Here is a 26,807-nt window from a genome sequence, read left to right on the forward strand (position 1 = left end):
TGGTTTTCGGCAGCCTCTACCCACTCTACAGACAAGGACAATACTGCAAGCAAATGCTGGTCTAATGCAAGGGGAAGGTGCCGAGACAGTAGGGAAGAGATGAGATCGCTGGGCTGGATGCTTAGGGCACTGGCACCACCCGCATGGTGTTGGTGTAGCCGGAACCAGGACGCCATCCTGTGAGTACGATCACCAGATCACCGGTCTTGAAGAATCCACGAGCTTTGCCTAGAAAGAAGGGGGAAAGTAGTGACGATGGGCTCTTGAAGGTTACGAGAGCAATGCTAGTCGCTGTGGGTGAGAAAGAGACAAGCACGGCTCTACTTGCCAAGGAAGCCAATGCCAAATCGAATGAAGGACCACAGTGCTATATTCAGGGGAACATATACACACACACACACACACACACACACACACACACTCAGGGGAGGGGCTGTGGTTCAGTGGTAGAGCATCTGCTTGGCGTGTAGAAGGTCCCAGGTTCGATCCCCAGCATCTTCAGTTAAAGGGACCAGGCAAGTAGGTGATGTGAAAGACCTCTGCCTGAGACCCAGGAGAGCCGCTGCCAGTCTGAGTAGGCAATACTAACTTTGCTGGACCAAGGGTCTGGTTCAGTATAAGGCAGCTTCGCGGGGATATGCCATGGCTCAGTGGTAGAACATCTGCTTGGTGTGCAGAAGGTCCCAGGTTCGATCCCCGGCCTCTCCAGTTAAAGGGACTGGAGCAAGTAGGTGATGTGAAAAGACCCCTGCCTGAGACCCTGGACAGCCGCTTGCCAGTCTGAGTAAACAATACTGACTTTGATGGACCAAGGGTCTGATTCAGTAGAAGGCAGCTTCATGTGTTCATGTCTGTTATATTTCAGTTAGTAATCCTGAAACTAGCTCAAGCTGTCTTGGGACAGCGGAGTCCTAAACACTGGGGGTGCCTACTCTGGACACCAAGCACTATTAGGGAAGATACAGGAAATAACATTTGCAGGAGAAACGTTCTCGTGCAGACTGCAAGCATTCCCTATCGCTCCCGCACAAGTTCCGCCACAGGGCAGCAGAGCCGAGCACGACTACTCACCAACATCCATGCCCAGGTTAACTCGGAGGTCAACATCTTCTGCCCAGGCATCGTGGGTGGGTGCTTTGCACAGCACGGGGAAAATGCCACGGTACAGATGGGCCTGGCGGGCTGTCTGCTCATTACGGGTCACGGCAATGATAGGAGCGCGTGGGCGGAACCTGGACACTAGGTGAGCAGACCTAGAAAGCAGGATACACAGTTGGCTCAACAAGCTTCCAGCTTAACAGGGCTGTGCACGGGCACACAATGAACCCCGGGCACAAAAGCAAAATCAGAAGTTAAGGCAGGTTCTATGGGCACCGGGTGTCCTTCCCTTCCTTCTGCATCTCATCAGCTGTGGCCTTATCTCTGGAAAACGGCTACTACTGTTATTTTAACTGCGTTCCTCGAGAGGTCTCCTTTTAGAGAACATCCAGGCACCATTCAGACCAGCCTCATTCCCAGCCCTGAAGACACCTCTCTATCAAAAGCATATTGAGTAGCATATTGACGGTTTGAGTAGACAATACTGACTTTGAGGGACCAAGGGTCTGATTCAGTATAAGGCAACTTCACGTGTTCAGCAGAGGGCCCAAGATTTCCAGCCGTTTTAGAAGATCATCATGTAGATCTGATCGTCTCCCTTTTGAGTGGCAAAAGGGGCAGTGTGCCCACTTGGGGGCCAAAGCCAAGCGTTACTCAATAAATTATATCAAATAAATTTAGCTGAACTGCTTGACATGGATGCATTTGATAAGATTTTTTTTTAGCCCGTTGAAGCTTTTAGGACCATGTGACAGAAGTCAGTCAGGTGCCACCGTGACTTTTGACACAAAATGTCAAGGAGATCAGATTCTCGATTTCCAAGTGCTGGCGGCTGCCATGCCAAGCCTCATATGAAGGCAGGGGAGCGCTCCACAGAAAGGATCTGCTTTAGAAAGGTGCTTGCACCGTACATGATAATACCTCAATAACTTCCCAACGGCAGGGAAATTCTACTGCTGTGCTGGTTTGCTCACTGAGAGAGTAGAATTTTGAACTAAACAGGGACCACATGCTAAGGTGCCTAAATTTGGACATACAGGAAATGCAAACTAAAACCACCGCCCTGCCCAGTACCTGAATGGCAATAGCACTGCTGTGCCATAGAATGTGAGTAGAAGGCCATGTTCCAATGTGCACATCATGGCTTTAGAAACCACAATATTCACTTTTGTTGATTTCTGCCCTCAAGATTGAAAAAACCCCCACCACACAGCATAAACTAGCACAATCAGTACAAGTGTCAAATCTAAACCGAAAAAAACTGTATCCTTTGTGATTTGCTGGTATCTTCAAGACTGCTGTTCAATAAGTTCAAACACTCAGTACAGTATAAAAAAACCATTGTGGCTCAAAGCGACCCAGATGAAATTGAAACCAGAGCTGACTTGGAAAGTTCAGATTTCTCCAGAAAGGTCATGTATAAGGCTGGCAGGAATCTTTTGCAAGCGAACATTAACAGCACATGGACGCAACTGAGCTGTTGCTGCAACTCAGTGGGGCAATCTGTGTGCAGATTTATGGATAGCTATGGCATAATATACAGCTGTCCACTGACCAGATGCAAAAGTTCTTCCTTTCTCTGTTCTCCAGTTTATTTTTAGAGAGCTTTCCAACTTGTGCAATTGCTACAGCCAGCTCCTTTGGGCAATCCCATGTTTCTGGGTAGTTTGTTCCTCTAACAAGACACAATTTGCCATGAACTCTGCACTGATTCTAGCTCCAAATGGCAAAGACATTCCTGGCCTGCTAAACAGCAGATGGTTATACTGCAGTTCCCACGCATTAGGTGTAACCAAGCTGTACTTCTCCCTGTAGCACTAATTTCTATAGAAATGAGTGCTCAAGTGAAATTCACTCAGTTCTTCAATATAATTGTTCTTAAGTGGCTGTCTTGTATACTCAAATACTTCCAGGATATTATAGAAGCAGCCATGGGTCGGGTTGTTGGGACTTTGGAGGGCCTGATTTTTAAGGACAGCGTAAACTATTTTATTATCCATAAATCCTTTCATCTTTTTTTTCTGCATCTATCGGCTATAAATCTTGCAGAAGCATATCACTGACCAATACTAAGTTAGCAATGCCATGCTACATTTGTGTAAAAGCCAAATAGCAAGTGTTCTAACAGACTATACTGTGGTGCATCTGAACTCCTACTATATGGGTCATGCTCCGATATTCCTTATCAGAAGGCTTTTGGCAATTTGGCCCCACACTCAATAGACACTGCAAGTATCTGACATCCTTTGCCAATAGCCCAGTTCCTCAACTGAAATAGGCAGGCCTCCAGCACCTGTCACAGAATGCCTCCTCCTTTGAACTTCACGCATTTGAGATCTGGGGATGCTCTGCTCCATTTTCATAGGAAGGGAAGTCTGTGGCTGCTCCCCGGATGGTAGAAGTACAGCCTTCAATCCGCTTCCCAAAGGAGTCTGCCTCTTCATGTCACGGTTTTCAGCGCCAAGCTAAGCCCTTTCATTCCACCAGGATCTTCCATGCTTGTTTTTTTCCCCTCCTGCTGGTTTTAGCCCAGGCTTCAACTCTTACAGCCTTGGTTTTTTATTCTAGTTTCTAGCATCTTGGTGATCTGAGCTTTTAACTGCTCATGCTCAGGAAGGAATCCACATGCTGTTAGCTACGTTTTGCGATGAGATCCAATACCAAAAAACCCCACCATTTCATTGTTAAGCTAGGCTGAGACTTGCTTTGGAAAGACAGTATATCACAGCCTCATACACCAACCACCCTGTGGTGCAGGTAAAGCAAAATCAGAAGGCAGCAAACGCAGTTACACGCTCCTCCACCCGGACTCATGAAATCCCAGTTTTCCAAGCTGAGGATGACACTCAAGAGCAGATGGATTTACGTTGCTTATCTGGCCACCTGAGTAACTGAAGTCTGCGTGACTTCTGGCAGAACCTTCCACCTCCTACCTTCCAGACTTGGTGAGCACGATAATGGCCCCACTGCAGCACTTGAAGGAAGCTTCCACAGCGCCGACAGCGGCGGCTTCGGTGGGATCCCGGTTCAGGGGGGCCAGCCGGCGGAGCTCTTCGAACAATTGCCTGTGAAAGATGGCTGCCTCGGCTTCGCGAGCAATCTACAAGAGCAACACGCGTCCGGAAGACGACATTCATGTCAGTCACCACTAGCGGCAGGAGCGAAGGTGGGGAGCTGTACTTGGCAGAGTGCTTGCAAAGAATTCAAGAGCGTATAAACCGAAAGGAACAGCAAACCCAGGTTGGCAGAATGTTAAGGGGCAACTCCAGCCCGGAATCTGGTTTGTGCACCCTCAACAAGAGCAACCAGTGTGTGCTATCTGCATCCACTCACCAAGCAAAAAGATAAGGGAGAAGACTCCCTTGTAGAAGAGAACATCTGCCAAGTCACCCCACTCCATTCATCCTATAATCTTTACACTCACCCATGCACAACTGCCAGTCACTCTTGCTCTGCTTCTACCTACCTCAAATCCTGCTGCGCTAGACAGAATGAAAGCAGACTGAGGATTTTAGTTACGGAAGAATATGAGGATTAGGTTTCCCCGCTTGCAGGAACCGCCGGTCTGAAGCAGACGCTCGATTTTTTTAGATGACCACTTTGGAACAAACGATGGATTATCTTACAAATTCTAGGTATCGGCCTAACTGAGCCCTACCTGCCAGATTCTGTCAAAACTATCAGAGCTGCAGCTAAGCACTTAAAAGAGGCCTCCACAGCGCCTACAGCCATGGCATCAGCGGGGTCCCTGTTGTTAGCAGAGGTGCGGAAAAGTTCTTCAAACAGCTGACGGTGAAAGATAGCGGCCTCGGCCTCGCGAGCAATCTGTAGGCCAGAGTGAGAGGGAGGGAGGAAAAGAAGAGCAACACAGAAGGAAGGAAAGAGATACACCACAGTGATATTGATCAAAGTTAATGGATGATGTGCGTTAATTGCTTATTTATCAGTCTTGCATGCAAAAAGAGTAAGAGGCCGGGTGGTGCCAACGCTTGGCTTGCAAGTTAAAAATCAGAGGTGCCTGAAATGGTTTAGAGTGACAAATCCTTTTACTGCACCACCCTACCCCTTAACAGGAAACCAAGTCTTTTTTTTTGGCTGTAACAGGCACAGGTAAATTCCATTTTAATGTGGCCAAAGATGGTTGCTAACCAATGTGCAGGAATGCCATCAGAGCTACTGATATCAGATATCAGAGCTACTGATATTTGACAATTTAAAATGGTTGTTTTCAGTACAATGCTACAGCTTAAACTGCTGCCAATGGACAGCTCTGAATTGCAACTCACAAAAATTGCAACTCACAATTTTTGATTGTGCTATATAGGTTCTTGCCAGCCAAAACAGAGACTTGCAGAGTTTTAAAAAGCATGCAGAGAATTAAGAATTTTTAGCTAGATATCTAACAGATTAGATAATTTGATAAAAGTAATGTAAGATGAATTTTATAGTACCTTCCATGCAAGGACTGTAATTTATTGCTGTTCTTCAGCCCTATGAGGCAAATTAGGCCCATTTTACATAAAAGGAGCAGGTGTACAGGACAGCATGAACCCAGAAAACCCACTTTAGTTACCTAGATAATCAGAGCCATACAAAGCTCAAGCGTCACACAGCCGCAGAGTTGCTTCGGCAGGCCTCCGCTTTATCAAAACCTCATCCGGGAATCTCTCTACTTCGGGCAGCACACCAATACGGCCTGGTTCTGCCAGATGAGACATTCAAACTGGTTTCTAGACCCTGTCGCTTCAGAATGCAGTGGGCGCATGTGGGAGCTTTTCCTCAGCAAGTAAAACAACTCTTGCCAAAAATGAACTGGCCCGCTGGAAGAGTGTGGTTTCGAGTTCTAGAACCAGTATGGTACAGTCCAGGCACAGGTTATATGGCTTTAGCCGCTTTCCATGAGTACATGATTAGAACGACGCAGAACAAGGGGCATAAAGCCTCAGAAGCAGCGTGCTCAAAACCGAGAGGCCATGCAGCTTTGCAAGGGATTTTGTGCAAACTGACACAGAATACCCACCCACTACTATTTCTCCAAAGGTGCACGTTTGTCAGGCTACGCAAACATACCTCGGTGTCCCACAAGTAGTGGGGATTAGGCAAGGAGTTAAAGTCAGAACTCTTCAGCGACAACGTAATGTCAAGTTTAAACAGTGAGGTTGTCAAACAAATAGGCCAAAGTCTCAAAGAGCCACCCCAATACTAAGCCCTAGTAACAGCTATATTTTCTGGAGCATCTTGGCAACCTAGCCACGGATTTCCCCAAATTTTAGCTTTCCCTGTACTTGATTTATTTGCTGCTCAACTTGCTTATAACTGGGAAGATTGGTTTTAGAAATAAGATTAAGCAAACCCCTTCTTCATAGATCATTACTTTCCCTTGCTAGGGTGGAGCATAGTGATGGGGAGGACCTTGCGCATCGCTTGTTTTTGTTTTTTGTCGTCTCTTTAAGGGTTTCACATCTTTCTCCCATCTGCCAAGGGAGAATGCATCTTACAGTGCAATCCTAAGGAGAGTTACTCCAGTCTAAGCTTACTGAAACGAATGGGCTTAGACTGGAGTAACTCCCCTCAGGAATGCACTGTTAGAGCCTGTAGTGATGAGTGTCATCATGAAGATTAAAGATAAGAGAATCCAAACTACGCAGGAAAACCCAAGTTTATCTTTGGTCTTGGAAGATGCTTGCATACCAACAGTCTTGCTTTCACAGGAGAATGCCAGGACCCCTAATTTCACCCATGCTAATGCCACAAAACCATAAGCACAATTACTTGGAAGTTCCAATACGCTCAGCAGGACTTCCAGATAAGTGTGCGCAGGATTGTACTGAGCACTGCTGAAAGCACGCTATAAAACCTCACTGCTATAGCAAACTACTGAAGGCCACTTCAGAGAAGTCAACTTCTGCTCTATCGACAAAAAGGTTGCTTCAGGTAGTTAGTACCAGGCAAAGATGCCTATCTGCCATTGGTTCAGAGGAACTGGTTCCCACATCTGTCTTAAGTGTTTGCCAGGTTGCAAGAACTGTATGGAAAGTGTTAGAGCCCTCCTCTGTTACTGCAGATCTTGTATTGAATAAGCTAGCTAACTTGAAGTGCAGCTCTTGTACTAGTAGGTTATTAGAGCTGTAATTCACAGCAGGCAGCCCACACAATATCAGTACTTTAATTCTGGTACTCAGTATCAAGTGGTCAATAGGAAACTGGAGAATTCCAAGCAGAGCAGAGAGTTTTCTGGCAGTTTAAACATGTAAAAAATTCAGTCATGCACAACATTTTTTTCAACAACACTGTACAAGGGCCAACAGTTGAGCATAAGGAGGAAATTGCCCCAGTCCAGCCCACCACATCGGAATTCCAGCATCTGATATTACTTTTCTTAAAAGATGAAATTGGAAGTGGGCCTCCCCTTGCCTCATGTAAGACCCACAAGGGGGGGGGGACAGAGGGAGGGGATGAACATGCAAGAGCCCAAGCAACAGGTCTTTAGATTCAGGCTATTCTGGGAGAGGGAAGGCCATGTAACTCCCACCGATATGAAGCCATATAACAGGACTATCATATTTCAGATGCTTTCAAAGCCATTAGTGGCCACACATAAATGGAATCGTTTAAAACCAAATGGTTATCACTTACCAGATGTTGCATACGAACGGCCTCCAGAGGGTAGTCTCCCTTAGCAGTCTCCCCAGAGAGCATGATGCAGTCTGCTCCATCCAGAACAGCATTGGCTACATCACTTCCTTCTGCACGCGTTGGGCGCGGCTTCTTAATCATGCTCTCCAACATCTGAGGAGAACACAAGTAGTTCAAGGAAGCCATTTACTTTAAGAGGAAACCTCATGATAATTTAGCCCTATGCCATTCTAGGCTGCTTAAAACATATATTACTGTAAATGGATGGAGGCACCATAGGTGCCAGGTGAAACAAATCAGGAGAGGTTCTAAAGCTTTTTTCCCCTTACTGAACATTGCAAATGAAGATTATTTCCACTCAGTCACCAGCCAGCCAGGGACAGAAGGCAAAGTGGCAGTGGCTGAAAGAGGGGGAGGAAAGGAGATGGCCCTGCTATGGCTTTCTCCTTCATTTCTCCAGGAAAAGGTGTCTGTGCCTTCTCCTTCCCTATCTGTTGATCTAGCCCATGCCAGTGAGTAAGAGCAAGCAAGTGGGTCCACATTGAAGAGGAAGCAGTGGCGACAGATCCCGACTCAAGTGCAAAAATCTCCATGCTTACCAACCAGTGGCACAATTAAGTTCATTTGTCTCAAGTACCTGAGTAGCACAGATGATTGGCTTGCCAGCCCTGTTGCATCGACCAATCATCATTTTCTGGGCAAGGAAGACTTTTTCAGCGGGAATTTCAATACCAAGATCACCACGAGCTACCATGATGCCGTCACTTGCCTCCAAAATCTCATCAAACCTGTAAGGCAAAAAATAATTCTATTGCATGTGACAGTTATTCCGGGGCACTGACATGTGCATGTGTCTTGTGTGAATTGGGGACATAAATGCTGAAGAGACAGACCTATGCTCCTCAGTGTTTGTAGCAATCATGTTCAGAACTGTATCCCATGCCACAGAACCAGGCAGTAGACAAGTTCATAATTTAGTGCAAAGTTTTAGCTTGATATACGCCAGACATGATCCCCTTTAGCAGAGACTCCTCCTCCTGTCCCGCAAGTAGAAGGGTTGAAGCAATCCCCCAGGGATACTCCAGGTAGTATCTGACAACACAAACAGGCTGCCAAGTATTGAGTATCAACTGTTATTTCCATCCTTCAACAGAGGAACCTCACTATAAATTGTGCTATGTGACAAAAGAGACGATAGAATTTTAGCAGGTTAAATCCGACTCTCAGATCAGTTTTGAGAACAAGTTTTCACTTGGGCAAAGCCATTTCAGAAATGATGGGAGCTACAGGTCTACTATGGTGGGGAGAGCGCACTCACCTGCGCACTCCCTCGTGGTTTTCAATCTTGCTAATAATCTTGATGTTCTTTCCCTTTTCCCCCAGTACATCTCTGACAGCGTGAACATCAGCAGCTTTGCGGATGAAAGAAGCGAACACCATGTCCACATCCTGCTCCACGCCAAATTTCAGATCCTGGATGTCCTTCTCAGAAACAGCAGGAAGGTCTACCGCGGCACCCGGTAAGTTGACTCCTTTCTTGCTGCCTAGCAGTCCGCCGTTTTCGACTTCAGTGAGGACATAGTCGGAACCTGTACAGGATTCCAAGAAGTGGCACGTTAATCCCAATTCACTGCTGATTTGCACAGTACTAGGTCTCCCTTGTTTGATCCAAGGCCACTTCCTCATAGAGTAGGCCAACTGAGCAACAGATAACCAGCTATTGCAGTAGCTATCGCAGCAGTGAACGTGCTGAGAGGTGTTACGCTTTTTCAGCACACTGTTGCAGCTACAACCGAGATCAGCAATTATTTTAAATCTTTTTGCCATTTGATGGAAAGAGACAACTGGACATCGCAGCTGCTCCCGGGTTTATCTCTCCTGATAATGTCAGATATATAGCAACCCCGGCTTCTTGGAAACTAATAAGGCTAGGAGGGCGTTTACATTAGCTAGGTCATACCCTACCCTCTGCAGAACTGGAGGGAAGATTCAAGAAAATCCCATACGAACAGAGATTATGCGCCTGCCCACAAAAAGGAATCGAATCGATAGAGAACGTGTTTTTTTATGCACCTTATATAACAAAATTTGTAGCGACACTATTGGACCATTGCTAGAAAGGTTTCCCAGAAGATCTAATAAAATTAGGCTTGAATATCTTTTGTCAGATAAGAACCACCATACGACACGATTGGCTGCCCCGGTTTTGCACCCTGGTCTGTAATCGCAAAAAAAGTGGGAAGGGCCTTCAACACTGAAGAGTGGCAGTGATTTCAGCTACTGAAATGACCTAATTTTTAGTATTTGCCCAGAAGAGTGTCCAAGTGCCAATTTGTTGTCAGACGTGTGTAGTTTTAGCTACACTATTTTAGCTACATTAGGACTATCCTGTGTTTATTGATGCGTTTTTGTATATTACTTTTATCCTTTGGAAATTACTGTTTCCTTTCTTTATATACTGGTCACGGACTGTAATAATAAAGAACTTGTAGTTTCTACAGAATCTTGTAACGAGCTTTTAAGCCCCCGGTTTGTTAATAGACAGAATGCCTCAAATTTTTTTAACGTTTTCTATTTATTGAACAATCGTTTGCCCCATATATTGGAGACAGTGGCAGTTTTTAAAGTTTTAAAAGCCCGCCAACTAGTTAATTATATGGCAGTATCAACAAACCGCTATTCGATGTAACTGTCTTTTAACTATTCTGTAAAGGGCACTTTTTAATATCGCCATTCCTTTCGTACCCTTCTGTATTATGTTTTTATGCCAATAAAGGAATGATGATGATGAATAAAGAACTGAACTGAAACCTTTTGCCACATCTACATTCAACTTCATATTATCTTTGTAAGCACAGCTGGTTTTTAAATACTTCATGACTGTTTGCCAACCATTTTCAGTACAAAAACATGATTCACATTTATGGTCTGACTTTTTTCTGTTCTAGAGCCCCTCCTTGGCATACCTTTCTCTTTAACCTGCAGGGAAATAAGACCATCATCCACATAGATTTTGCTGCCAATATCTACAACTTTGATGAGGTTCTTGTAGTCCACCCACAGGACGTGCTCATCACATTTCTCCATGTAGGCATTGTCCAGGGTCAGTTTCAGGGCTGCCCCCTTCTTCAGCTCCACTTCCGCTGTGCCGCTCTAGAAGTACACACAAAATCATTAATGGACCTATCCAAAGAGAGCTGCCTCCCATAATACCCCTTCCCCTTACTGCCATCCTGAAAGCTGTCGCAGATTCCTAAGTGCAACAAGGTTCTTAGGAAAGACAGGAATCCTCCAGCCCACAATCTAACCCTGTTGCCCCCTCTCTTCTGGTGTGGCTTTATGGAACGAATCCTTATTTGGTATGGCTCTATTGCCAGTTGAACCAGCAGTGCTGGCCTTGGAACAACAGTCAATCTATAGAGCAGGCCTCTGGGGCTAAAGGGGTAGGGGGAGAAAATGAATGCGAAGTTCAGCACGGAGGTATTGTCTGCACCTTACTTCCCTTGTCTGCAAAGACTAGGACGACGCATAATGTCCCCTGGCAGAAAATGCAAAAGGATCCACATGGGATTTATAAATTGGCACTCCTCTTCCCAGTCCCACCCCCAACCTTTTGTGCTATTTTAGGAAGGGCTGGGAAAGACCCAATTCATATATCCTCCTCACTTACAACAGCAACCTGCATTCAATTGCTCATGAGATTAGAAAGAGAAGGTAAGCCTACCTTAGAACAAGTGAACCCCCCAACGGCTACAGTGGGAAATATGGACAAAGCGCGGCCAACAACTTACACCCTTGATGAGTCCAGTACGAATTTCCGGTCCCTTAGTATCTAGTGCAACAGCAACAGGTCTGTAAATAATAGGATTAGAAGCAAAGCTCTCGGTAGCTTCTCGCACATTCTTGATGGTTCCTTCGTGATACTGATAGGGAAGAATAGCCAGAGGTTACAGAATATCAAGCATCCGTTTCCTTGGCAGATACGGTCTTATTGCTCAAAATGATTCCTAGCCAAACCTACACTGTGTCTTTCTCTTGGTTCAGCAGTGTGTTGCCATGCTATAGTGCTGATGTCTGAACTATCAATATTTCTTATCAGTGTTTACTAGTGTCTGGCCAAACATGAGCCTATACTTAAGTCAATAGTTTTACAGTATAGGCGAGAATGAGTAGAATGACTGTCGCTTTATTCTGGAGACTAAACAGCTTGGATTTCACCAACAAGCCCTGCACCACTTTTTCATCCACTGCTGAATGTTAGCCATGTACTCAACTGGACTTTCAGGCACCTGTATCCATGTTCAGTGCGCCTCATGTATTGACCAAACTGTCAGCTTCAGCAAATACTACGCTCGTAGGTTCCACTGAAAAATGCACACAAAGGACCCTGCTTAAACAGCTGTCAGCTCTGGCCAACCCAATTCAGAGTAGTTCCTCCCTATCAGATGACTTTTTCACAGATTATCCATACAAGAACTGTTTGCTTATCCCGATCAAACAGCAATATACAGTATACAAAGTTCACAATCAAGGTTATGTAAATTTCAACTCACAGTTGCCGGTGGCAGGAAAGAACAAGTCATTCTTGTTCATCGCTACTTTATAGGGCGACTGAACAAGAAAGGATTTGGGGGGGTACAAAAACATTTAGTCTCAATTTGCCAACCGTAGATTGAAACTATGGGACAGAGATCAAGCTATGCATCCAACACAGAAGCTTCTACAGACAAAAACCTCAGTGAGAATAATTCATTACACCAGTGTGGTGTAGTGGTTAAGAGCGGTAGACTCAGATCTGAAAAACCGGATTCAATTCCCCACTCCTCCACATGAGCGGCGGAGGCTAATCTGGTGAACTGGGTTGGTTTCCCCACTCTTACACATGAAGCCAGCTGGGTGACCTTGGGCTAGTCACAGCTCTCTTAGAGCTCTCAGCCCCACCTACCTCACAGGGTGTGTTGGGGGGAAGGGGATTGTAAGCCGGTTTGAGTCTCCCTTAAGTGGTAGAGAAAGTCAGCATATAAAAACCAACTCCTCTTCTTTATTACTGTGTAACATAGAAATGTAACTAATCTGCATTACAACTGTTACTAGTTTCTGAACCGGGGCCCCCAACATGGTGTCCAGAGGCATCATGGAGCCTGCTAACACCTTTCCTGGTAGCCACCAATAACATTTTTAGAAAATGGGTGGGGCCAGGTATAGATTTTGCCCACTGGAGCTTCTGATTGGCCATGTAGAGCTTTAAAAAGTTGCTGCAGCAGCAGCTGCCACTACAACACAACGATCTTCACTGTGTGAATGAAGGTAAACCATGTGTATGCAAGAAAATGTTTTAACAGTCAATGCATTTTAAAAGGCTTCCTGTTAAACAGCGCTTCTGCCTCCATTGTTGAAAGAAATTACACGCAGCAGTACTCCTTGACATTATTTGGCTGACCCCATCTCCTGTAGCCACTTTGTAGCTGTGGTAGCCACTTTGTAGCTGTGGTAGCCACTTTGTAGCTGTGCCCATCACCTTGTGTCAGAACTCCAAAGGAGCCCAAGGGTTCAAAAGAGTTGGGAACATAAGAAAGGCCCTGCTGGATCAGACCAAGGCCCATCAAGTGCAGTCTGTTCACACACTGGCTAACCAGGTGCCTCTAGGAAGCCCACAAACAAGTCGACTGCAGCGGCACTACCCCACCTGTGTTCCACAACACCTAATATATTCAGCATGCTCCTCTGATCATGGAGAGGATAGGTCTGCATCATGACCAGTATCCATTTTAACTAGTAGCCATAAATACTCCTCTCCTCCATTAACATGTCCCCTCCCCTCTTAAAGCCTTCCAAGGTGGCAGCTATCACCACATCCTGAGGCAGAGAGTTTCCCATTGTAAACACTGGGACATTAAGGCAGTAGATGAAGTCTTTGTAAGGGAGACAAGGTAAATAAACACTCTCCACTATTAGAGATTTCCCCCTTTTAAAACAAACAAACAAACAAACAAACCATAAGGCTAGTTAACTTATAAATTAAGATTGTCTCATTTAGGCCTGGCACAGTATTTCAACGCACACTTAAAAGAGAAGGGCAATGTACTCAGATGAAGTTTCCCCCCTCCGTAAGTTGCTGCCCAGATTGCAGCTTGACCTTTAGGAAGTAACAGAAGCCAGCCCACAGGCATTTAGGCACCCTTTAAGGAAAGGTGCAGTCGGAAATGGGAGCCTTCCAGTCCAATGGTAATAGTGAGAAGGCTGTTTTTATTTATAGAACCGCCCTTGCCCTCTACTCCCAGTTACTTGCATTTCTTGCAGCCTTAACCTTTCCCAAGCCCCCTGGCTTTTCAAAGACCAGTGTCCTGTAAGTCGCCTTCCAAAGGTTACTTAGCCAAAAAAATAAACAAACCTGGAAACTACATCTTATCAATGCAATTGCTGTTTCAGCAATATTTACTCCTTACAGATCAGATTTGGCAAGAGGCAGTCAATAAACACCCCCAGACAGCAGCAGCTACCAAGATCTTTTTAGCAGAAGACAGCAGTGGTTTCCAATGGGCATGATATTTGACCAGGACCCAGTTAGCTTTAGCATCGTAGTTTTGTTTATCACTTCTAATAGAAGGAGATTTGTACCTACAGGGGTGAGCGTGATCTAAGTCTTGTTTGTAAGTCAGACATGCATCAGCAGTATCTGGTATCTTAGAGGGGTGACCTTTAGCAGATGAACTGAAATGCACACACTGTCCTCTTATCAGGCAGCAGATATATATTTTTGAGCTATAGCCTCTGACATTTGCTCATGTACGCCCCAAAGGCTGTGTGGCAATTGTGTGCATTTGGATTTAAAGGTGGCTCTTCTTGCAAAGCTGTTTTTATAACATTCTATTTATTTAATCACTAGAGGATTTAACTCTATCAGCATCTGAAAGCTGTTAGAGAAAGGAAACTTCATTACAATGCTTTAAGAGAGAACTTCACTAGCGGGAAGACAAACTGCTACATTTACACACAGGAGGTTATGCAGACGTGTCAAGCACAGGTTCTCACATAACTTTATCCTTCAACCTGTCCTTACCTCGTGGGTTCCATGAGAGAAGTTGAGGCGGGCAACATTCATTCCAGATTTAATCATTTCTTTCAACATTTCCACTGACCGAGAAGCCGGGCCTAGACATTTTAAAGCAAACCTTTGTTAGCAGGGGCCGTTTCACTCTCATAAGATTACGAATTCACAGGCAAGGCAGCAGACACCGAGGCAAAATGCAATATTATGTAGCGCCAAATCTGCAGCATGGGCATCAGCTGAGAACAAACTGCATGGAAGATAACTTCCAGCTTTGGGCCAGGGTTGTCCTCTGCTGCAACTGCACTACTGCAACCCAAGGTTGGAACCAGCTTTGGGTGTGATTGAAGTGCTGTCAGATGAACATTCATGTGCTCCTCCATTTGGGTGGAAGTACTTCCTATAACCTCAGGGATCTTGCACAGGCTGTTACTTGCAGCCTGGAGATTTCTCCCATGCAAAATTCCCTACAGGGGTTACCATGATGCATTGCCAGCTAACACAAGACCCACAGGCATCCCAAGGTACTCTGGGACACCATTCTATAATACTGCCTTTATTGCTCTTCAAAATCCAGTGAAAGCAACAACCTAGAACATAATACATAACACAAAGAAACCCAGCAAACTGCAAGTTCTTAATTCTAACTCTTAATGCTCTTTTTCAGCTTGGCCACTATCTTCAGGTATCCACATCATAACCCTGAGGAAGGAAAGCTTGAGAGGAACGCATGGCCACAGCAACTGCAAGGACATGCTACAATTAAATTCTTAGTCATAAATTCACTGAACAGAAAGGGATGATAGATCATTCGGTCACAGGGTTTTGTTTCTTTAACCTTGTTCTAATAAAAAAGACGGTATTCAGTCACAAAACCATGTACTTGACTGGGTCTGTCTAATGTCAGTCTGTTACTAACTGCAGCTCACTTGTCTAGCTCTCCTTACTGCCATAATTGCAATAAAAGATATAGTTATTCTTTTAAAAAGATTATAATCTGCCAATATTGCTCATCTTTAGTTCATGAGGGTTACCCACCTTAGAGTTTGTCAACAATAAGTAGATGATGATGGATCAACTAGGATTGAGTTCTCAGATAACCAGAGATTACATTTTCCATGTGTAGATTTCCTTGCAGCTTTACCTCAAAAAGTTGCACCAATAAGAAACTGATTTTGCAACCAAAGGCGGCCAATCAAATCCGGGAGTACAGTACAGATATGTTAATGTTATGCTAAAATCCCACTTACCAATTGTGCAGATAATGCCAGTGTTTCTTGCAGTGATTGGTGGAGAATCAATATCCAGGCGACACATGTGTTCCAGGAATGTGTCTGCCATGGCAGCATGCAGCTGCTGGGTCTGGATAAAAGCAGTCCCTGCATCATGGGGTTTAGACATGGCTACTGAATTTTTTTTAACCTAAAAAAGAATCAGCAAAAGGTATTAAGGACCACGTAGCCAAACAAAGTGTTCACATTCTGAGAACCACTGGCTTGTGGGCACGCTTCTACTCTTACCAAGAAGAGTTCTGTTGCATTTGTGTGCAATACAATTTCATTGCTGGTATTAAAATTTTAAAGCCCAGTACAGCTTGGGGACCACCTACTCCCTAGAACTATGCAATTATCAATTTAAAGCCACGTCCTGCATCTGAATAGAGGACTTCAACTACAACCTAGTAGTTTTGTAATACTGACACAAACCCCATTATTGGGGGGGGGGGGCAAATGGAAACTACCCCATCCCACAGGCCCCTTACAACTCAGGTCTTCCCAAGCAAGCCATCTTTCAGTTAAGGTATTTAACAACCATCCAATGCAGCTTTAAGGTAACTTCGTAAACTACTGCTGACTAGTGGAAACTTTCTCAACTTAAACTCTGCTCAACGAGCTGAAACTTTGTTAATTACGCCAAAGTACATACTTCATCTCTGCAGCAGTACTATTCAAAGCAGTTTTAGGCCTTGTGTACTGGCTCTTTAATACAGCCTGGCTCATCCAGAGAAGCTCCTCCCTTTCTGATCAGGACCTCTGCAGTACGTGCAGCTTCCCTCGCAGTCATTTGGATGCCATTTCGGCATATCACCCCGCTTAAATCATAAGGCAGCTCTAGCTCCCGTCTCGCAGAAGGTGCTGACTCACTCCTAAATAGCATATGAGCATCTATTTCTCACAATTCAAGAAATATTTGCTGTAGTGATGCCTCTATCTGTCAGCATATAAAGTACATGTGCGCACTCATGTAACCACATTTGCAGTCTTCTGCAAAACTGTTTAGGTAACTTTAAAACACCACTCCTTCCACATGCCTCAACTCATAACTACTTGCTACTATAAAAACGTGTCTTAACAAGTAGAAACCAACATTTGTTATTTGGGATGGAATTCCAACGTAGCTTTGCAACCCTGCACCAAGACCATCATAAAAGAGTATCAGGGTTGTTAACGCTTTCTGCAGTTATAGCCCAAAGTTCAAGGTTAGTATAGTTTCACATCCACCTTTCACCTTTAGACTAACCGTTATGATAAATCTGCATCAAAAGAAGCCAACATCCCATGGAAACTGTAGCCATATCATATTGCTGTGGTGAATATGTATCATAATTTTCATCACAAACCTTTCCAGAGTTTCCACTGTCTTTAAACTGAAAATGGGTGATAGGAAAGGTTGAGAAGAGGACAAAACCAGAAGACAGTAGAAATCGTGAACTCTAGTACCACTACTTTACAGAATTTGTTTCACATCTGAGTTTCATGCAGCTTTAACACAGCTTTTTCTCCCAAGTACTCACTACCCAAGTTACTCCTGGAAAGCTACATTGTTGCTTTGGCGCACTCACAGCAAGAAAAATATTTTTAAAGCATAAAAATACAAACAAACCTTTTACCATCCAGCCTCCCGAGGTACAGTTAAAAACTAGATCACATTATAGGGTAACAACTCCCTGTACATTAGCAATCAAATTAAACCAAAGTCAAAGGGCAAAACCATTATATACACTGGGTAAAAACAAGTCACAATCCCATGTGCACTCATTAAAAGTGGGTGGGCTCCCCTTCCAAATTCTACTTGCTTCATTAAACCTAGACCTTAAGAGCGGCAATTGTGTAGAAAGAGTGTGACACAGCTGCCTGTTAAATCAATCCACCGAAAGCCAGAACTATAATGGAGCAAACTGATTTTTATCAAGGAGAGAGACTGCAAAGCTCATTTCATCCTTAGCATTTCCTTCACCAAACGGATAGCATTCAATTAACTGATATTAACAGGCCAATCAATGCATGTAAGAAATCCGAGCAGCCCTTTTCTGATTAAAAAATGCAGTAAGCATCAATAGTATACCTCCTCAAGACATAACTGGTCTCTCTGGCACTCCTGGCCTCACCCTCTCTCAGTAGTTCTGTTAGAGAGACTCAATTCACTATTTTTATGCAATTGTTCCTTTTCATCAAGAAAACAGTGAGCCTCCTTCAAGAAATGGAGACCAGCCATTTTAATATACTATGGCCAAAATCCTAATTCTTAAAATGAAAATTGCATCTAGCCTAGCACAAACCCACTGTGATGTACAGGCTACAGGTGGAGATCCACTCGTAATCTGCAACAGGGCAACCTGGGAACTGTATTCTTATCTTCAAAAGTCTTCCCTTATCTTCCAGTTGTGCATAGGAATAGCATCTTATCAAGAAAGTTCTTCATGCCATCTCCATAAAATATTATTTTATTTCTGACCCAGGCAGGTATCTGAAGCTGGGAATCCTTCTGAATAGATTAACTGGCTCTGAAGGGGTCAGGTGGGGCTACAATGCAACCCAACATCAGCACTTTTCCTGAACAAGGGCAGATTAGTTGGCAGGCATAGTGTGTGAGCTATCAAAGAAGAGCTAAGTCACCTGACACGCTTACGGGTCATGCTTATGATGAACAACTGGTTGGTGAGATGGGATAACCTCTGTTTTATGGGTTATGTTGGTCTTAGCCATGATTTAGAGCACTGCATTTCAACTCACTTCAATCCTTTTTGCTAAAGAGTTGGGTTACCGCCACTTTCACTTTTAAAAACACAAGCCATTTAAGCAGTAGTACAGGCCATGGTTAAAAATATTCCCTAAGCAGGCTTGGTACAGACCCGTTTCCATTGAGGGCAGCGCTACCGCCCCCTGGCTCTGCTCCTGCCCTCCACCCCTGGAAGCTTAAAGGGAAGCTGACTCCTGGAAGGAAGTGCTTCATTATATTTGATGGCTGGCTTATCATCTTCTGTCCACGTTGGCAGGTTAAAAGTACCCAAATAATTAAAATTGACATTTATAAACTAGTGCTTCACTAAATACCTTACAGCTTTGATCCCAGAAGATGTCATATACTCTGCTGACAAAGCAAAACAGATGACCGTTTTGCACAGGAAAATGAGAACAAGTTCAAAGCTACGCAGCATCTTTGCTTGAAGGAGCTTTACGGCACACAGACATAGTGGCAACAGATCGCAACTGCAGCCTCGTTTGGCTCCTACGTGCAAGCCATCACACAGCATACTGCAGTAGCTCTGCTGCTTTTAGAAGAGCCTGGCTAGATCAGAATATAAGGCACCGCTCTCCCTAAAACTGGGAGCACAAAGAACACAACTCTTTACATGTGTTACTAACGTACATCCCAACACATTTTCCCCTCCCATTTATTGAGGGTCACCAGTATACAAGGCAGAGTAACAGAAGCAAAAATTGAGGCCTGCTGAAGAATTTGGCAACAGAGTGATTTGTGTAAGCAAATGCCATTATTAATATTTAGATATTTGTTTCTTCTGCAGAAAAGAAGGTTAAGGACCCAAGTCAAAGGGTTCACAAATAAGGTGCCTAAAAGTTACACGTAAATTCTGCTATACTTTACAGTGAGTTCAGTTCAGTGAAATAGCCATGTGCATTAATCAGAGTACTGTGCTATCCCAATGCTAACTGCGCACTGCTTCAGTGAAGAAATATGAGCATAAGACAGCGCTTCTCACCTGAGTTGGAATGTTAGATTTCGACATAACTGTTTAAATTACCCAAAGATTCTTGTCCTAATTAAATTTACTATTCAACCAGTCCCTACATAATTTATTATATTGTGCCAAAATATAATAAACTGTATGAGGCAATATCTTGCTCTCCATACTGTAAAACTACACATTATAATGTGCACTGCATTTTAAAATGACTAAATCCTAAACTGCATTTACAAACAAAGGTAGTGTCAATAACTTCATCACAGGAACCTAAATAAAACTGAGAAATAAGTTTTGTGAAACTTACACCGTTTCCCATTAGCCCTTTAAGAGAATTACAGCTATTTCTTCAGAGACAAAAGCAATCTAAAGATAAGATGGCCCACCAATTTCAAAACCAAGAATACAAAAAACATACGTGTCTGCCAACACAAAGCCAAGCTGACTTCGCCTAAGAGTCGTGCATCTGTAGCTTAGCCTTCAAAAGATTATCTCCGCTGCCAGAAGTCAGCCTGGAAAAGCTTGGGCTGACTACCAGTGTTCCAACTGGCCTTTGTTATATAACAGATGACTCAGCTGACTTGCCATCTCAGGTGTAGGCAACCTGAGGCTTTAATGGCCTCATGCATCTTGCCAAGCCTCCCCCCCCCCAACAAGGGGCACAAGACACCATGGGACAGACAGCATATTAGGAGAATTAGGAGGGTAAACTGGCCTTGTGCTACCCACCCTATGACACAGACCAAGTATAACAGCACAAAATCTTACTAATTTTGAATAAGCCACAATGCCCACGGCATTTTCTAGCCAGATTTCTAGCAAAGGTTACCAAGCTGTGATACCATGCAACAACTAGGCAGCTAGTTTTAAATTCTATTAAATGTGCTATAGTGTATTTGCTTAGTCATTTCCTTTTTTCTTTCTGGAAATTGCAACAACACTGTGAGGATGCCTGCAGTTTCCCCCCCCCCTCACATGCACAATATAAAGATACCTTACAAATGATGCCCACCACTATCAGGTACACAAATACTCAAGCATACTGTAGCACCAAATATTGCCTACAATATTAGTCCCCAGTTAATTCAAAAAGTCAGGCAGGCATCCATTGTCTGAGGCTGCCAGCCACCCCTTTTTCCTTTAGCCACATACTGAAGAGACAGCAGGAAGGTCAATTTCGACTCCTTTACTTCCTTCTCCAAGCTGTCTGAATGGGCCAGAACTCGTGGGTGGAATGCATACCTTCCACCTGGCATGAAGCAAAGCATGTTAGAGAAGGGGTCTCACTTTCACTGAGTATCCAGAGGCAACTTTCTCCAGAAAAATATACAACAGTAACTGAGCAGATCTCTGAATTCAATAAAAGTTTAGTTTGTATTCCCCAATCGATCCACATATATCACTGCATAATTATTTTAACTAAATCCATGTTAATCTGTAATGCCTGAATGGAGAGCTGACTTTTTTTTTTGCTGCCTTAGGCAAGGGAGAGGCATTGCCGATGGTTTAAACCCACAACAATGTTTCAGCAAGTCACAACATGGCAACAGAATTATGCCCACAGCAGACTGACCGCCTCTCTGCCCAGAACAGTTGTGTAACCCTGAAATTTTATTAAGCAAGCTTTTAGGCACATTTGACTTCTTGCAAGATGTAACATTCTTCTAACAATGCTTGCCAAACAGCTGCGGTCATACGACCCCGTCCGACAGATTTGAAGGTGAAACTTGTTTCTACTTTAAAAATGGTACACAAAGGTTTCATTCATGCAATTGTTCCAACACCTGCTGCAAGCAACCACTTCTCTTTGCTCCTACCCAGCAAGTATGGAGCTTCTGCCTGGCTCTGAGCTACAGCAGCCAAGGTCATCCCAGGGAAAAGCTGCCTCATCCTTGGCTAGCTTAAGCAACCCGGCCTTCTCACCGCATATACCAAAAGCTGCTAGATAAGGGAAGGAGGGAAAGTCAATTTCCTGAAAGATGACGCCAGTGGGAAATCAAGTCCAAAATATTCTATATTTCAACAAGTCAGAATGAGCTCCCAATCGTATTATTTCTGACCTTCCTGTGTTTGTTTTCCACCTTGCCAGAACTGCAAGCTCACACCATTTCCTAGAAAATCTGCACAGCATTGGGCCGCACGGCTAAAAGCGCTGAGATAAGACTGGATTGCCTTTCCTGTGCAACCAGATAATGCCCCATGATAGGGCGCTGGTCTCACAGAGCAGAACGCAAGCAGTAGGGGGGAGAAGGAGACAAGAACAACCAGCCAGTCCAGAAATGGCACTAAGTGCAACCCGATCCCCTCAGGGGAGAGACTAGAGAGATTCCAAAGGGGACAGCCCTGTTAGCCTGTCGCAGCAAAAAATAAAGAGGGTTCTTGTGGCGCATTAGAAGACGGACTCAATTTTATTCCAGCATAAGCTTGGGCCAGTGGCTTCCAGGAGGTGCACGGAGTCTCGCGTCCAATGCAGCCGGCCCACCTCATGCAAGCTTATGCTAAGCTAAAATTGTAATTCACAATGGGTAGCCATGTTAGTCTGCTTGTGGTAGTAGAAAAGAGCAAGAGTCCAGTAGCACCTTAGAGTAACATAATTTCTGGCAGAAATTGTGTTAGTCTTTAAGGTGCTACTGGACTCTTGCTCTTTCCCACTGCTGTTGACAGACTAACAGTTCAATCCTAAGGAGAGTTACTCCAGTCTAAGCCCATTCGTTTCAATGGGCTTAGACTGGAGTAACTCTCCGTAAGGAATGCACTGTAACACAGCTACCCACGGTGATCCACCCTAAAATTTCTGGCAGGGTATGATCTTTTGGGCTCCACAGCTCACTTCTTCGCAAAGCTCCTACCCTGCCAGCAATTTGTGATACTTTTCAAGGTGCCACTGGACTCCTAAAACGTTAAGCAGTCTTTACGGTAGCACAAGGCTCCTAGAAAGAGAGGGAAAAGAAGCAAACTTCGGAAAAGAGCAAAGACGCCTCCCTAGTTGGGGAACAAGGGAAAAAATAATAAAGGAAAGTCATAATGGAACCCTCCAGTCTTTCTTCCCTGGTGCATTGTGAGATCTTTCCACTGCCCCCCATCATGCACGTGCAGATTTCCCCTCCCCCTCTCCATCCATCCCACTGCCCCCCACCTCGCACGTGCAAATTTCCTCCCCCTTCCCATCCATCCCATTGCCCCCCACCTCGCACGTGCAAATTTCCCCTCCCCCCTCTCTATCCATCCCACTGCCCCCCACCTCGCACGTGCAAATTTCCCCTCCCCCCCCTCCATCCTTCCCACCCCCGCGGAAAATTTTTGGGGCTGGGGCCATTTTGGCGCCTCGCCACCCTGAAGGCTCCCTTGGGAACCCCCCCCCCCATCGCCTTCATGGGGGGCTTTCCGAAGCCCCCCCCATAGCCAGGCAAAAGAAAAGCTAGTTGGTCCTTGTGGGGGCTCGCTTCCCAACCCCCCCCCCCATCGCCTTCATTTTGCATCGCCTCCCACTGTAGCAGTAAAGCGCAGAGAATATATAGACATATATTTTGTAAGAGTTGGGGGCAAAATGGGGGGTATTTGGCCTGTTTCTACCCCACCCTTTATACAGGCCGCGGAGGGGCGGCACGTCATACGCCAAACCGACGACCCCCCCCTCCTCCCCCCGCTTACCGGCCCGGCTTAACAACGTCAGTCCCCTCGGAGAGTCTCTCCCTCTCTGAGCGCTCCTCGGGCCGGCGCGGCGTCAAGGCGAACGCGCCGCAGCGCCGCCCCCGCTGGATCCCTCCGCCCGCCGCCCCGCCCTCCTCCCGCCTGCCCTTCGGAACGCTGAATGGGCGTGGTCCCCCCGGACTCCTTTCTTCGGCGGAGGCGCAACCTGCAGAACGCGAGCGCGCGAGAGGTGCTGGCACTCGAGAGAAAGTAACGGTCCAATAGGGGAACGGCCAACCGCCCGGCACGCGGGCTGTGAATGATAACGGCCGCGGCGTTTAAAGGGGCAGCGGCGTTTAAAGGGGTAGCGGCTCTTAAAGGGGCCGCGGCCGCAATAAGAGCATCAGGAGAGGCCTGCTGGATTACAGCATCCCGCCCTCCACCATAGGCCCCCCCGTCCTCAATAAAACCGTCTAACCCCCTTCTAAAGCCCTCATCACATCCTCTGGCAACGTGAATTCCACATTTTAAGCATTGCTTCGCTAAAGAAATGCTTCTTAGGGTTGCCAACTCCAGGTTGGGAAATTCCTGGAGATTTGGGGAGTGGAGAGATGGGGGTTGGCAAAGGGGAAAGTCCTCAGCGCTGTATAATGCCATAGATTTCATCCTTCCAAGCAGCCATTTTCTCCAGGGGAACTGATCCCTGTCACTGAGAGATAAGTTGTAATTCCAGATGATCTTAGGGTTGCCAACCTCCAGGTAGTAGCTGGAGATCTCCTGCTATTACAACTGATCTCCAGCCGACTGAGATCGGTTCACCTGGAGAGAATGGCCGCTTTGGCAATTGGACTCTATGGCATTAAAGTCCCTCCCCTCCCCAAACCCCGCCCTCCTCAGGCTCCGCCCAAAAAACCTCCCGCTGGTGGCGAAGAGGGACCTGGCAACCCTAGGTGATCTGCAGGCTGCCCCTGGGGATTGGCAACCCTAACTTTTCTCCATCCTGAAACTGCTGCCCATCAACTTAAATTGGGTGTAGGGTTGCCAGGTCCCCAAGTTTTGGGGGCAGAGCCTGAGGAGGGTGGGGTTTGGGGAGGCGAGTGGCTTCAATGCCATAGAGTCCAAGTCAAGTCAAGTTTATTAATACAGTCAATTTGACCAGCCAGAAGTTAGTATATCACATTGTCCAACTTGATAAAACTGTAAAAACTATTACAAAGTACAAAAATTGATTAAAAAACCGGGTATTAATAAGATATACAAAATTAGTGCATGACACAAAAGTGGCTTGCCAATTTAAGATTACTAAAACATAAGTATAAAAGAGCTTAACAGGTTTTTTCTACCCTATTTTTGTGTATTTTAATTGCAATGGCCAGAATTTGGCAGTGGGGAGCGAAAGATGAGGAGTCTCCCCCATCAGAAGCTTCTTAGACAGGAACTCTGGGACTTATCTGGGAATTCACTGATCAGGCGATCAATAAGTCTAATACGAGCCCCATGATAAAATGGACAGCTGAACAATACATGTTCGATAGTTTCTATGTCACCTGTCCTACATGCCATAGAGTCCAATTGCCAAAGCGACCATTTTCTCCAGGGGAACTGATCTCTATCGGCTGGCGATCAGTTGTAATAGCAGATCTCCAGCCACCACCTGGAGGTTATATCAAAATAGACACTTCTGTGTACAAATACGTTAACCCAAAAAAACACAGAAAATCACTAACATGAAGTTAGCCCAATATATAATGAAAGTCAAAATACAAGAGTACCATACATTCAGTGTCAATATTCCAAAATTGGTGTTTCACTATACTATAATATTACAATCATATACATTAGCAAAGATAAGTATATATCCAATCAAGGTTCTACTACTAATATTCTTATACAAATTTTGTTTTTTTACAGGAACAACATTCTTTGTAACCACACATGTCAGGTTGAAGAGAAATATATTAGCAAAGGTAAGTATACATTCAATCAAAGGTTCTAATACTAATATTGTTATACAAATTTTATCTTTTTACAGGAACAACATTCCTTGTATTCCTTGTATTCCTTGTATTCGCACATGTCAGGCTGAAGAGGAAGACGGACGTTTCTGTTCCTGCATCTTCATCAGTTCTTCTTCCATAATATATATTCATTCTTAGACCATCATCTGTGGCCTGCAGCCTTTTTAGGTTGGTACAATATCCTATAAGATAGGTCCTACTGCCTCAACAGGCTAGTTTCATGTGGTATACAGCATAATGGGGAACCAGCATAATGGGGAACCATTATGCTCTATGCCACATGAAACTAGCCTGTTGAGGCAGTAGGACTAGTACCTATCTTATAGGAGACTGTAAAGGTAAAGGTCCCCTGTGCAAGCACCGGGTCATTCCTGACCCATGGGGTGACGTCACATCCCGACGTTTACCAGGCAGACTTTGTTCATGGGGTGGTTTGCCAGTGCCTTCCCCAGTCATCTTCCCTTTACCCCCAGCAAGCTGGGGACTCGTTTTACCGACCTGGGGAGGATGGAAGTAGGGTTGCCAGGTCCCTCTTCGCCACCAGTGGGAGATTTTGGGGGCGGACCCGGAGGAGGGCATGGTTTGGGGAGGGACTTCAATGCCATAGAGTTCAATTGCCAAAGTGGCCATTTTTCTCCAGGTGATCTGATCTCTATCGGCTGGAGATCAGTTGAATTAGCAGATCTCCTGCTACTTCCTGGCAGTTGGCAACCCTAGATGGAAGGCTGAGTCAACCTTGAGCCGGCTACCTGAAACCGACTTCCGTTGGGATCGAAGTCAGGTCGTGAGCAGAACTTGGACTGCAGCTTACCACTCTGCGCCACGGGGCTCCTTAGGAGACTGTACCAACCTAAAAAGCCTGCAGGCCACAGATGACGGTCTAAGAATGAATATATGTTATGGAAGAGGAACCGATGAAGATATAAGAACAGAAACGGCCATCTTCCACTTCAACCTGACATGTGTTGAACACAAGGAATGTTGTTCCTGTAAAAAGATAAAAATTTGTATAACAATATTAGTATTAGAACCTTTGACTGAATGTATACTTACCTTTGCTAATATATTTCTCTTCAACCTGACATGTGTTGAATACAAAAAATGTTCCTGTAAAAAAACAAAATTTGCATAAGAATTTTAGTAGTAGACCTTGATTGAACGTCTACTTATCTTTGCTAATGTATATGATTGTAATATTATAGTATAGTGAAACACCAATTTTGGAATATTGACATTGAACGTATGGTACTCTAGTATTTTGATTTTCATTATATATTGGGCTAACTTCATGTTAGTGACTACCTGGAGGTTGGCAGCCCTAATTGGGTGCCCCCAAGTTGTAGTGTTTAGGAAGAGGAGAAAAAGTTATGTGTCCACTATCTCTTGCCAGCTC

The 26,807-nt window shown here is 44.9% G+C and overlaps 1 protein-coding gene across 1 annotated transcript; it reads right to left on the reverse strand.

Annotated features, from left to right (window-relative positions):
- Positions 1–23,423, reverse strand: PKM (pyruvate kinase M1/2). The gene is made up of 11 exons (XM_056865892.1): positions 23,418–23,423; positions 16,033–16,204; positions 14,795–14,886; positions 11,526–11,657; positions 10,701–10,887; positions 9,053–9,323; positions 8,372–8,522; positions 7,735–7,887; positions 4,032–4,198; positions 1,072–1,253; positions 1–228 (listed from the first exon to the last, which is right to left on the reverse strand). Exons 2-11 carry the CDS (start codon positions 16,181–16,183, stop codon positions 122–124), a joined length of 1,593 nt encoding a protein of 530 aa, XP_056721870.1. The 5' UTR covers positions 16,184–16,204; positions 23,418–23,423; the 3' UTR covers positions 1–121.
- Positions 23,424–26,807: the final 3,384 nt, after the last annotated feature.

This window comes from Euleptes europaea, chromosome 20 (genome assembly GCF_029931775.1).
Source record: "Euleptes europaea isolate rEulEur1 chromosome 20, rEulEur1.hap1, whole genome shotgun sequence".
Lineage (NCBI taxonomy): Eukaryota > Metazoa > Chordata > Lepidosauria > Squamata > Sphaerodactylidae > Euleptes > Euleptes europaea.